The 14,762-nt window shown below is 39.6% G+C and overlaps 1 protein-coding gene across 5 annotated transcripts in view; it reads right to left on the bottom strand.

Moving 5' to 3' along the window:
- Sycp2 (synaptonemal complex protein 2) overlaps nt 1-14,762 on the bottom strand; it is a 68,963-nt gene that overhangs the window by 26,375 nt on the left and 27,826 nt on the right. For all 5 annotated transcript variants that reach the window (XM_085831799.1, XM_085831798.1, XM_085831807.1 and 2 more), the window contains 6 exons: nt 14,633-14,732; nt 13,167-13,315; nt 11,789-11,858; nt 11,400-11,460; nt 8,596-8,726; nt 8,035-8,453 (listed from right to left, as the gene is read on the bottom strand). In XM_085831799.1, the coding sequence (XP_085687925.1) occupies nt 8,035-8,453; nt 8,596-8,726; nt 11,400-11,460; nt 11,789-11,858; nt 13,167-13,315; nt 14,633-14,732 (930 nt within the window). The remainder of the gene's footprint in view (nt 1-8,034; nt 8,454-8,595; nt 8,727-11,399; nt 11,461-11,788; nt 11,859-13,166; nt 13,316-14,632; nt 14,733-14,762) is intronic.

Genomic DNA, 14,762 nt, shown 5'->3' with positions numbered 1-14,762 from the left:
AGGGCATTGTTAACATTAGAGCAGGAGGAAAGAACAAGATTAGGAGAATAGTGTAGATAGAACACTTTAAACAGAAATGAACATTTTAAAGAGAACATTTTAGAAGAACTTTCTTAGAGAAATTTCATAGAAAACTTTTTACAGAAAACTTTTTAGAGAGAACTTAGAAATGAAGATTAAAACCAATTTTCAATGTGTCCCTTTGTCTTCCTGCAACTTCCACTAGCAGTCTGGGAGTTAGAGTCACACAGTTCTTGCAGAAATAGAACAAGGCTATAGTATTTAACCCCCTTGTTTTACTATGAAGTGCTAAACTCCAGAGACTGCAGCATCTGGCCTCAGAGGAACTCAGCAAATGACTAGGAGACTGATCCATCTCAGAAAGATCAGGAAAAAATGATACAGGAAAAACAGCAATATTAGAGAAAATAATTTTATTTAAAGAAACATAACTTGCGGAGACTGCATTAGTTAGGGAAGCAGAAACCGGCCTGAGTAGGGCCACAGGCCTCACCCGGCCGAATCAGCGCCAGGGTTGCTGGAGCGCAGGGTTGCCTGACACCCGCCAGCTACCCACGACCCCCGCCACAGGATTTTGGGACTGCTGGTGAGTGGAACACAGCTTCTGCTCCAGTCCAATCACGCGGGACCTGAGACTGCTCTGGTTGGGGAGAGAGAAATCCGGCCTACATAGGGCCACAACCCTCTTCCGGTCAGAAAAGCACCTGGGCAGCTGGGGCGCAGGGTCGGCTGACACTCGCCAGCTACCCACAACACCCGCCACAGGATCTTAAGACTTCTGGAGAGTGGAACACAGCTTCTGCTCCAATCCAATTGCACGCGGGACCAGAGACTACATTAGTTAGGGAAGCAGAAAAACGGCCTGAGTAGGACCACAGGCCTCTTCCGGCTGGACCAGCACCGGGGTACCATCAGCTACCCACGACCCCCGCCGCAGGATTTAGAGACTGCTGGTGAGTGGAACACAGCTTCTGCTCCAAACTTTAAATAGTGACGATAACAACTAACCCCAGAGATTACCAGATGGCGAAAGGTAAACGTAATAATCTTACTAACAGAAACCAAGACCACTCACCATCATCAGAACCCAGCACCCCCACTTCGCCCAGTCCAGGGCACCCCAACACACCGGAAAAGCTAGACACGGATTTAAAAGCATATCTCCTGATGATGGTAGAGGACTTCAAGAAGGACTTTAATAACACACTTAAAGAAATACAAGAGAACACTGCTAAACAGGTAGAAGACATTAAAGAGGAAGCACAAAAATCCCTTAAAGAATTGCAGGAGAACACTGCTAAAGAGTTACAAATCCTTAAAGAAAAACAGGATAACATAATCAAACAGTGAGAAGTCCTTACAGAAAAACAGGAAAACACATCCAAACAGATGATGGAAATGAACAAAACCATACTAGACCTAAAAAGGGAAGTAGACACAATAAAGAAAACCCAAAATGAGGCAACACTGGAGATAGAAACCCTAGGAAAGAAATCTGGAACCATAGATACGAGCATCAGCAACAGAATACAAGAGATGGAAGAGAGAATCTCAGGTGCAGAAGATTCCATAGAGAACATCGGCACAACAATCAAGGAAAATGTAAAATGCAAAAAGATCCTAACTCAAAACATCCAAGAAATACAGGACACAATGAGAAGACCAAACCTACGGATAATAGGAGTGGATGAGAATGAAGATTTTCAACTCAAAGGACCAGCAAACATCTTCAACAAAATTATAGAAGAAAACTTCCCAAATCTAAAGAAAGAGATGCCCATGAACATACAAGAAGCCTACAGAACTCCAAATAGACTGGACCAGAAAAGAAATACCTCCCGACACATAATAATCAGAACAACAAATGCTCTAAATAAAGATAGAATACTAAAAGCAGTAAGAGAAAAAGGCCAAGTAACATATAAAGGCAAGCCTATCAGAATTACACCAGATTTTTCACCAGAGACTATGAAAGCCAGAAGATCCTGGATGGATGTTATACAGACACTAAAAGAACACAAATTCCAGCCCAGGCTACTATACCCAGCCAAACTCTCAATTAACATAGATGGAGAAACCAAAGTATTCCACGACAAAACCAAATTCACACATTATCTCTCCACGAATCCAGCCCTTCAAAGGATAATAATAGAAAAAAACCAATACAAGGACAGGAACCACGCCCTAGAAACAACAAGAAGGTAATCCCTCAACAAACCTAAAAGAAGACAGCCACAAGAACAAAATGCCAACTTTAACAACAAAAATAACAGGAAACAACAATTACTTTTCCTTAATATCTCTTAATATCAATGGACTCAACTCCCCGATAAACAGACATAGACTAACAAACTGGCTACACAAACAAGACCCAACATTTTGCTGCTTACAGGAAACTCATCTCAGAGAAAAGGATAGACACTACCTCAGAATGAAAGGCTGGAAAACAATTTTCCAAGCAAATGGCATGAAGAAACAAGCTGGAGTAGCCATTCTAATATCTGATAAGATTGACTTCCAACCCAAAGTCATTAAAAAAGACAGGGAGGGACACTTCATACTCATCAAAGGTAAAATCCTCCAAGAGGAACTATCAATCCTGAATATCTATGCTCCAAATACAAAGGCAGCCACATTCATTAAAGAAACTTTAGTAAAGCTCAAAGCACACATTGCACCTCATACAATAATAGTGGGAGACTTCAACACACCACTTTCACCAATGGACAGATCATGGAAACAGAAACTAAACAGGGACACGGAGAAACTAAGAGAAATTATGAATCAAATGGATCTGGCAGATATCTACAGAACATTCTATCCTAAAACAAAAGGATATACCTTCTTCTCAGCACCTCATGGTACCTTCTCCAAAATTGACCACATAATTGGTCACAAAACAGGCCTCAACAGATACAAAAATATTGAAATTGTCCCATGCATCCTATCAGATCACCATGGACTAAGGCTGATCTTCAATAACAAAATAAATAATAGAAAGCCAACCTTCACGTGGAAACTGAACAACACTCTTCTCAATGATACCTTGGTCAAGGAAGGAATAAAGAAAGAAATTAAGGACTTTTTAGAGTTCAATGAAAATGAAGCCACAACATACCCAAACTTATGGGACGCAATGAAAGCATTTCTAAGAGGAAAACTCATAGCTCTGAGTGCCTCCAAAAGGAAACTAGAGAGAGCACACATTAGCAGCTTGACAACACACCTAAAAGCACTAGAACAAAAGGAAGCAAATTCACCCAAGAGGAGTAGACGGCAGGAAATAATCAAACTCAGGGGTGAAATCAACCAAGTGGAAACAAGAAAAACTATTCAAAGAATCAACCAATCAAGGAGCTGGTTCTTTGAGAAAATCAACAAGATAGATAAACCCTTAGCCAGACTCACTAGAGGGCACAGGGAAAGCATCCTAATTAACAAAATCAGAAATGAAAAAGGAGACATAACAACAGATCCTGAAGACATCCAAAACACCATCAGATCCTTCTACCAAAGGCTATACTCAACAAAACTGGAGAACCTGGATGAAATGGAGAAGTTCCTAGACAGATACCAGGTACCAAAGTTGAATCAAGATCAGGTTAATGATCTAAACAGCCCTATATCCCCCAAAGAAATAGAAGCAGTCATTAATAGTCTCCCAACTAAAAAAAGCCCAGGACCAGATGGGTTTAGTGCAGAGTTCTATCAGACCTTCAAAGAAGATCTAATCCCAGTTCTTCACAAACTATTCCACAAAATAGAAACAGAAGGTACTCTACCCAACTCATTCTATGAAGCCACAATTACTCTGATACCTAAACCACAAAAAGACCCAACAAAGATAGAAAACTTCAGGCCAATATCCCTTATGAATATTGATGCAAAAATCCTCAATAAAGTTCTTGCTAACCGAATCCAAGAACACATCAAAACAATCATCCATCCTGACCAAGTAGGTTTCATCCCAGGGATGCAGGGATGGTTCAATATACGGAAATCCATCAACGTAATCCAGTATATAAACAAACTCAAAGACAAAAACCACATGGTCATCTCCTTAGATGCGGAAAAAGCATTTGACAAGATCCAACACCCATTCATGATAAAAGTCTTGGAAAGATCAGGAATTCAAGGCCCATACCTAAACATGATAAAAGCAATCTACAGCAAACCAGTAGCCAACATCAAAGTAAATGGTCAGAAGCTTGAAGCAATCCCTCTAAAATCAGGGACTAGACAAGGCTGTCCACTTTCTCCATACCTATTCAACATTGTACTTGAAGTCCTAGCCAGAGCAATTCGACAACAAAAGGAGATCAAAGGGATACAAATTGGAAAAGATGAAGTCAAAATATCACTTTTTGCAGATGATATGATAGTATATATAAGTGACCCTAAAAATTCCACCAGAGAACTCCTAAGCCTGATAAACAGCTTCGGTGAAGTAGCTGGATATAAAATTAACTCAAACAAATCAATGGCCTTTCTCTACACAAAGAATAAACAGGCTGAGAAAGAAATTAGGGAAACAACACCCTTCTCAATAGTCACAAATAATATAAAATATCTTGGCGTGACTCTAAGGAAGTGAAAGATCTGTATAATAAAAACTTCAAGTCTCTGAAGAAAGAAATTATAGAAGATCTCAGAAGATGGAAAGATCTCCCATGCTCATGGATTGGCAGGATCAACATTGTAAAAATGGCTATCTTGCCAAAAGCAATCTACAGATTCAATGCAATCCCCATCAAAATTCCAAATCAATTCTTCAACGAATTAGAAAGCGCAATCTGCAAATTCATCTGGAATAACAAAAAACCTAGAATAGCAAAAACTCTTCTCAAGGATAAAAGAACCTCTGGTGGAATCACCATGCTGGACCTAAAGCTCTACTACAGAGCAATTGTGATAAAAACTGCATGGTACTGGTATAGTGACAGACAAATAGACCAATGGAATAGAATTGAAGACCCAGAAATGAACCCACACATCTATGGTCACTTGATCTTCGACAAGGGAGCTAAAAACATCCAGTGGAAGAAAGACAGCATTTTCAACAAATGGTGCTGGCACAACTGGTTGTTAACATGTAGAAGAATACGAATCGATCCATTCCTATCTCCTTGTACTAAGGTCAAGTCTAAGTGGATCAAGGAACTTCACATAAAACCAGAGACACTGAAACTTATAGAGGAGAAAGTGGGGAAAAGCCTTGAAGATATGGGCACAGGGGAAAAATTCCTGAATAGAACAGTAATGGCTTGTGCTGTAAGATCGAGAATTGACAAGTGGGACCTCATGAAACTACAAAGCTTCTGCAAGGCTAAAGACACCATCAATAAGACAAAAAAACCACCAACAGATTGGGAAAGGATCTTCACCTATCCTAAATCAGATAAGGGACTAATATCCAATATATATAAAGAACTCAAGAAGGTGGACTCCAGAAAGTCAAATAACCCCATTAAAAAATGGGGCTCAGAACTGAACAAAGAATTCTCACCTGAGGAATACCGAATGGCAGAGAAACACCTGAAAAAATGTTCAACATCCTTAATCATCAGGGAAATGCAAATCAAAACAACCCTGAGATTCCACCTCACACCAGTCAGAATGGCTAAGATCAAAAATTCAGGTGACAGCAGATGCTGGCGAGGATGTGGAGAAAGAGGAACACTCCTCCATTGTTGGTGGGATTGCAAGCTTGTACAACCACTCTGGAAATCAGTCTGGCGGTTCCTCAGAAAATTGGACATAGTACTACCGGAGGACCCAGCAATACCTCTCCTGGGCATATATCCAGAAGATGTCCCAACCGGTAAAAAGGACACATGCTCCACTATGTTCATAGCAGCCCTATTTATAATAGCCAGAAGCTGGAAAGAACCCAGATGTCCCTCAACAGAGGAATGGATACAGAAATTATGGTACATTTACACAATGGAGTACTACTCAGCTATTAAAAAGAATGAATTTATGAAATTCCTAGCCAAATGGATGGACCTGGAGGGCATCATCTTGAGTGAAATAACACAATCACAAAAGAACTCACACAATATGTATTCACTGATAAGTGGATATTAGCCCAAAACTTAGGATACCCAAGATATAAGATACAATTTGCTAAACGCATGAAACTCAAGAAGAATGAAGACCAAAGTGTGGACACTGTGCACCTTCTTAGAATTGGGAACAAAACACCCAGGCAAGGAGTTACAGAGACAAAGTTCGGAGCTGTGATGAAAGGATGGAGCATTTAGAGACTGCCGTATCCAGGGATCCATCCCATAATCAGCTTCTAAACGCTGACACCATTGCATACACTAGCAAGATTTTGCTGAAAGGACCCAAATATAGCTGTCTCTTGTGAGACGATGCCGGGGCCTAGCAAACACAGGAGTGGATGTTCACAGTCAGCTATTGGATGTATCACAGGGCTCCCAATGGAGAAGCTAGAGAAAGTACCCAAGGAGCTAAAGGGATCTGCAACCCTATTGTTGGAACAACATGATGTACTAACCAGAACCCCGGAGCTCTTGTCTCTAGCTGCATATGTATCGAAAGATGGCCTAGTCGGCCATCAATGGAAAGAGAGGCCCATTGGACTTGCAAACTTTATATGCCCCAATATAGGGGAATGCCAGGGCCAAAAGAATGGGAATGGGTGGGTAGGGAAGTGGGGGGCGCTATGGGGGACTTTTGGGATAGCATTGGAAATGTAATTGAGGAAAATATGTAATAAAAATATTAAAAATCAAAAAAAAAGAATTTTGGAAGTAAAGATGAAAAGTTAAAATAATAAACTTTTTAGTGATATACAACTAAAAAAAAAAAGAAACATAACTTGCAAAAGGTTGTTATGTTGGTGTTTTAATATTATGATTAATACCTAAGAGAACTTCAAAGGATAAAAATTATTTTCCCCACATGGTTTCAGAGATTGTATTTCATAGCCTCTCTTAGCCTTGTCACTTTAGTAATGAAGTTAGGTTGAAAATCATAGCAGCTACAGTGTGGCAGAAGAGTCTGTTTACTTTTACTTCACAGCAACTACAAAGCAAGCAAGACAAACAGAAGGAAGAAGCCAGAGTAAAACATACTCTACAAAAGCACCTCCAGTGATCTGCTTCCTCCAAACAAGTCCCTCTAACAGTCCGTACAATATGCATGCATCATGACCTAATCCATTGATGAAGTTACTGTCCTCATGAGCTAATCAATCAACTCTCAAAGATTGGATTCACTAGCTGGGACCAAGCTTTCAAGGCACAGCATTTGGGGGATATTCTACTATACACAAACCTTAGCAGATGCTCAGTCAGGCTTCTGTGCTCCAAGAAAAAAAAATTACATGCAAGTTCTGTGAAACAGTCTTAACCTTTCTTTTACATAAAAATGAAGCCACTAACAACATCACTACCACCACCAACACAGTCATTTTGTTTACCATTTGTGCTGGTTATTCATCAGCTTAAAAGAGATTTAGTTAATAGGGAAGAGGAACCTTAATGGGGTTGCCTCCATCAGATTGCCTGTAGGGGCAATTTATTCATTAATGACTGATATGAAGGAGCCCAGTTCACTATGGGTGGTGTCAACCCTGGCAGGTGGTCCTGGGTCTGTGAAAGAAAGCAGGCTGAGTGAGCCATGGAGAATGAGCCCTGACTTCCCTTCATAATACATTGTAATCTGTAACAAACTCTTCTCCATGTTCATTTTGGTCATGTGTACATCACCGTGATAGAAGGCAAACTAGGACCGTTGGAGGCCTTACTTACAGCACACACAATATCCACTCACAGAAAATAAGCATTATGAAAGACCAGAACAGTTCATATACACTGACATGCCTGTATACCAACCTCATTCCACAAGTCTGTGTTAGGGAGGTGAACTGGGAGCTTAAGGAAGCATTCAGGAACTGAACTAAAGGACAAGGCATTTATCTATTTCAAGTCTGTAGCAATCAATTAAGCCTGTGTGTAAGAAATTAATACATCCAACACTCACCACTGGTATTTCTTCTAGCTCACATGAAGTAAGTTCAGACATCAGTTCCTTTCTTGATTTTGTATGATTCCTCATGCTTTTTCTAGAAGGGCTTTTATCACAGATAGTAGTATTCACATCTTTTGACAATACACATGTCTTCTTATAGATGAGAGATTCTTCAGTTGTCTTATTTAGGAGTACTGATTTATAAGTAGTTTCAGATTCAATATGCCAATCATTCTTCTTTGCATTTGCAGTATTTTTCTTTTGTGTATATTTAGGATGATTTTGTTCTTGAATGTTTCTTTCACAAAATTCTGCTTCATCTGACTTGTTACACTTGATTACATCTTTACTATATTTTCCCTTTTGTGTTTCTTCAGAATCATCATCTGATACTGATTTTTGTTTAGTGCATTTTTTGTTGACACCAGTATCTAGTGGAAGAATGAGAAAGTCTTCTACAATGAATATATTGGTAACATCTAATTTTTTTCTGTAAACAAAATTGTTAGGTATTTAAGCTAAGTGTGTTGTTTCCCTAAACACTACTGAATTAACTGGAAAGACTGTTTTCACCTTGGGTAAAAGTGTCTCCTGGTAAAGCATGCCTTCTCTGGTTATTGCAGAGTTTGATAGTTGCTACAGGTGTCCAACATGCCCATCTGGAATGCGTTGTATCTTTTGAGATGTCTAAAACACCAGGCAATCTAGAAAACATTTTATTTGCTCAATACAGTATCAAACATTAGTGCATGAGTTTTAAAGACATGATGCTTTTATATAATACTCAAATGTTTGTTGAGAAAATAAGCAAGTATGAAAAAGCTATCATACAGCATGTAACAATTATATAAATTATCAGACTAAAGTACCATTTCTGTTACTGCACAACTACATACCTAAGTACATCTTTGCATATCCTATCTTATTGCGAATTAACCAAAATCATACAGTGGCAAAAAAAAGCATCTTCAACAAATGGTGCTGGTCTAACTGGCAGTCTGCATGTAGAAGACTGAAAATTGATCAATATTTATCTCCTTGTACAAAGCTCAAGTCCAAGTGGATCAAGAACCTCAACATAAAACCAGATACACTGAATCTAATAAAAGAGAAAGTGGGAAAGAGCCTCCAACACATTGGAACAGGGGGAAATTTCCTGAATAGAACACCAATGACTCAGGCTCTGAGATCAACAATTGACAAATGGGAACTCATGAAACTGAAAAGCTTTTATAAAGCAAAGGACACTGTCAATAGGACAAAATGACAACCAGCAGATAGGAAAAAGATCTTTACTAACCATACACTGGATAGAGGGCTAATATCCAAAGTATATAAAAAATGAAATAAAATCCCCTCAAGTAGTTAGACTCCAGAAAACCAAATAACCCAATTTAAAAATGGGGTATAGAACTAAACAGAATTCTCAACTGAGGAATCTCGAGTGGGTGAGAAGCACCTAAAGAAATGTTCAACATCCTTAGTCTTCAGGGAAATGCAAATCAAAATGACCCAGGGATTGCACCTATACCAATAAAAATGGCTAAGACAATAAATCAGGTGATAGCAGATGTTGGCAAGGATGTGGGAAAAAAGGAACACTCCTCCACTGCTGGTGGGATTACAAGCTGGTACAACCACTCTGGAAGTCGGTCTGGTGGTTCCTCAGAAAATTTGAAATAGATCTACCTGGTGACCCAGGTATACCACTTGTGGGAATATACCCAAAAGATGCCCCACCATGCCACAGGGGCATATGTTGCACTATGTTCATAGCACCCTTATTTGTGATAGCCAGAAGCTAGAAACAACCTAGATGTCACTCAATAGAAGAATGGACACAGAAAATGTGGTTCATTTACATACTGTAATACTACTCAGCTATTAAGAATGAGGACATTATGAGTTTTGCAGGCAAATGGATGGAACTAGAAAATATCATCCTGAGTGACATAACTCAGACCCAAAAGGATATACATGGTATGTACTCACTACTAAGTAGGTATTAATCAAAAAAGTATAGAATCCCCAGGATACAATCCACAGAACTGAAGAAGGGTAACAAGTCGAAGGGCCCAAGTGAGGATGCCCCAATTCCACTTGGGAGGGAGAAGAAAGCAATCACAGTAGGAGGTGGGAGGGAGGGAAGGACCTGGGTCAAAAGGCGACAGGGAGGGAAATATGACCAGGTATTGGGGGTTGGGGCAAACAGGACTGAAGCCCTGAGCGCCAGTAGAAAGAATTGAAACAGGCAACCTCAGGAGGTACCAGAGACCTAGGAGGTGAGAGACTCTCAGGACTCAGAGAAAGGACCTTAGATGAAATGCCCTGCAGTGGGGAGAGGGAACTTGTAGAGTCTACCTCCAGTAGAAAGACAGGGCATCAAGAGTAGGGCAGGACTCAGAGAAAGGACCTTAGATAAAATGCCCTACAGTGGGGAGAGGGAACTTGTAGAGTCTACCACCAGTAGAAAGACAGGGCATCAAGAGTAGGGGTGGGTTTGCCATCCCACAGTCAAAAACTCTCACCCAGAATTGTTCCTGTCTGAAAGAACTGCAGGAACAAAAATGGAGAAGAGCCTGAGAGAAAGGAGGTCCAGTGATAGGCTCAAACTGGGATCCAGTTCAGGGGGAGGAGGCCCCAAGGCCTGACACTACTATTGATGCTATTGTGTACTTACAGAGAGGAGCCTAGGATGGCTGCCTTCCAAGAGGGACAACAAGCAGCTGTAATAGTCAGATTCAGATATTTACACCCAACCAATGGACAGAAGCTGGTGACTCCTGTGGTTGAATTGGGGAAAAGCTGGAAGAAGCTGAGGAGGGGGGCAGCCCCATAGGAAGACCAGCAGTCTCAACTAACCTGGATCCCCCTGGGATCTCTCAGACACTGAGCCACCAAGAAGGCAGCATACACCAACTAATATGAGGCTCCCAACACATATACAGCAGAGGACTGTTGGGTCTGGACTCGGTCAGAGAAGATGCACCTAACTCTCAAGAGACTTGGGGTCCTAGAGTGTGGGGAGATCTGGTGAGGTGGGGGTGTGGGGACATCCTCTTGGCGACAGGGCTGGGGGGAGGTGGTGTGGGATGTGAAATAGTTGGAGGGTGGACCGGGAGGAGGATAAAGTCTGGACTGTAAAAAAGATTAAAGAATGAAAAACAAACAAACAAACAAACACCACAGCTGTTTCACATGGAAAGAAAATGGAAAACCTATTCCTCATTGTTCTATCACCTAATAATTAATGTTATGACTGATGTTGCATTCTGATAATATAAAGGCCTTTCTTTCAAATCTGTTAACTACAATTCTATTTACCCGAAACAATATGAACAAATACTAAGTGGTCTGATGGACACTGTCATACTCACACAGGCTTGTCTACTTTTCCCACTGCAGAAGATACATTAGAGAGAGTGTCCTCAATTTCATCTAAACAAAGAAAACCATTGCATTTTCATTTTTCCACACATTTGGAAGACTGAAGTGAGAGTCTAGTCCTATACAAGCTGACACTTGGGGATGAGAACATTGACCTTGCACCCTCCTCCCTCTCAGACACAAACTTCCCAGCAGCAAGGTTTATATAGTCTAATCATCCCATCAACATTTCTTTCTATAATGCCAGCACAGTTATTACACATATGTGAGCACACGTGTGCACACACACACAGACACACACAAACACACAAACACACACACACACTTAATTTTGCAGGTGTACTCACACTGCCTAAAATTAATCCCCAAAAGGACTTACTGAAATTTTGGTCTGGGGATTCATTATCCTCATATTGTTTGTTTTGTATGACAGCAGTAGTTTTGTTATGCTATTAACAGAGAAAATATATATGTAAACATAAATTAAGGTATTATATGAATTCAACTTTTCAAAGACCATTAAGGTTTGAAAATGTAAGTTTGCCTTAGTATGAAAATTAGATGGTATACATATTTTATGAATGTTAAGTACATATTCCTAAGACCATTTCCTATCTTAAACACAAGAAAATAGGACTGGAGAGATGGCTCAGCTGTTAAGATCACTGGCTACTCTTCCAGAGGTTTTAAGTTCAATTTCTAGCAACCACATGATGGCTCACCATCATCTACAGTGTGGTCTGATGCACTCTTCTGGCATGCAGATAGAGTACTCATATACACAAAATAAATAAATCTAAAACAAGAAACACAAGAAAATAACTTGTACTGCAGACTAGGAGGCAGATGATTCTACAAATTTCCTATTCTTATCTCAGAGCCATTACACTTAAAATGATGATTTCTAGAATCTCCAGAAACATGTCTCCCATTGCTATAGATTTCATACTCTATTCTCTTTTGAAAATGTTAAGAGCTGAATTTTATGAAATATTAAATAATTTAAAATGTTGACCGTTTCCTAGGTAATTTTCCTGTATCAATCTTTCTATAGCCATAAATTCATCCTACCACCACTATCAGCAAACAATATTGCATAGCTCTTATATATATGCTAATATTTTGCCTTAGTTGTCCTCTCTGTGCTACTATCACTGTACAATACTCAGGACTATAAAATAAGAAAAAGAAAAATAGTGACTATATTAAACAAGCTAGACAATGTAAACCATTATTCTGACTACGTTTTGCAATATATTCAACTCTTTTGACATTTCTTTCTGGGCACAATAATTTAAGTTAGCGTTCATCTTTGGGGGTAGGCGTCTGCCTCTTCAGTGGGTTCTCACTACATTCCATGTGTATACCTGAAGATGCTTGTGCTATGAGTACATCTGTCTTAAGAATCTGTCAAACCCATGCTAGCCCTTGAGATACTTAAGGACATAGCCTACTGGGATCTCACATTCCTTTGCTAGTCTCCTCACAGCAGACACAGGTTTGTATAATAAAAGGGTGATAGAAAGTCCCTTTCTCCTAGCAATGTATAAGTTTCAGAAACAGTGAAGTAAATACTTTAGCGTTTTGATGTAAGCACAATGTGTCATGTGCCATAAGGACCTTTTCAAAGATAACTGGTACTTAGAAAAACATGCCGTTTTCTAAATAACTAGAGTTTGTGTTTGGAAAAGAAGGCAGCTCAGTATGGACTTCAAAAATAACTTCTTAAATTTTATTTTAACACAAAGTATCCTTACTTTGGCTCTATTATCCCATCTTTTTCTTCCATCTGATTGTCTAGATTTGAGTGACACAGCATAATCCATTCCACTTTCTGATGTTTTAGAAACTGCTTTCTCCGCAGAATTTATTGCTTGCAGTGGTTCCCTACTTCTTCGTGGTGTTGCTAAAAGAACAAAAACAGCAGCTGTTTTTCCTGTTATTACAGGGGTACTTTCAGGTGAGAAAGGTGAGAGATGGAGGGTCTCAGGACAGTTCCTAGGTTTCTGGCTTAAATGCGTACGTACGTGGGCACTATGCCATTTAACTAACAAGAGGAGAAAAAAATCATTAAGAAGGATTCAGAGAATTATTCATATTGGAAACTGCTAATTTGAGAGTCTGTCATGCACAAGGCTGTCACCAAGTGGGCAACTAGGATTTTTGGATGGGAAGATTATTATTAAGTTGCCATCAAAGCAACTAGTACTAGAATGTAACAGGTACTAGGTCACAATTTCACATCATTATTTGTTTAATGAATGATTTTTATATAATCCTTTAAACAACTGATAAGGTATTTTGGTTCCATGGGTTGGAAAATAAATTGATTCTGAATTTTCCCAGGGAATACTGTGTGTCAAGTATAAATCTGGCAATAAAGAACTAAATCCAAGAAACTTAAAAACTCCAACACTATTTCTTTTCTTTCTTTCAGATATATTCTTTGTTTTAAAAAAAATTTTATTAGATATTTTCTTTATTTACATTTCAAATGTTGTCCCCCTTCCTAGTTTCCCCTCCAAAAATCCCCTTTTCCCTTTCCCCCTCCTCCTGCTCCCCAACCCACCCACTCCCATTCCTGGTCCTGGCATTCCCCTCCCTATACTGGGGCATAGAACCTTCACAGGATCTAGGGCCTCTCCTCCCATTGATGACCAAGTAGGCCATCCTCTGCTACATATACAGCTAGAGTCACAGGTTCCACCATGTGTTTTCTTTGATTAGTGGTATAGTTCCAAGGAGCTCCGGGGGTACTGGTTAGTTCATATTGATGCTTCTTCTATGGGGCTTCAGACCCCTTCAGCTCCCTGGGTACTTTCTCTAGCTCCTTCATTGGGAGCGAGATCCCAATTGGAGCTCCATCCAATGGATGATTGTGAGCATCCACATATGTATTTGTCAGGCACTGACAGAGTCCCTCAGGAGACAGCTATATCAGACTCTTGTCAGCAGGCTCTTGTTGGCATCTGCAATAGTGTCTGGGTTTGGTGTCCAACACCATTTCTAATCACTATGTTATGATGCCTCCTGCTTAATTCATGATAAACTACTAACACAGAATATTAATATTTTAAAAATTGTTTAAGTCGTATGATACATTTTCTAGTTAGAAGATTCTGTGATTCATAATTTATCAATTTTGTACTGAGAATTTCCCTGAATTAAAAATTCATCTCTTAAAATACTTAACTGAAATGTTGAAAGACAATATAACACTTACATGTGTTGATTAAGAGTATTGGGCTTCGCACAGTGTATCTGTCTGTATCAGGAACAATCATTGATGCTTCAGACATTTTCTTTCTGCTAGGTGTAGTGATCTTAAACCATGAGAAACCGGCACAATAAAT

Source organism: Mus caroli, unplaced genomic scaffold, assembly GCF_978045245.1.
Source record: "Mus caroli unplaced genomic scaffold, Mus_caroli_1 scaffold_2, whole genome shotgun sequence".
Lineage (NCBI taxonomy): Eukaryota > Metazoa > Chordata > Mammalia > Rodentia > Muridae > Mus > Mus caroli.
Note: the sequence above shows the minus strand (reverse complement) of the source record. Positions and strands in the feature narration are given on the sequence as shown.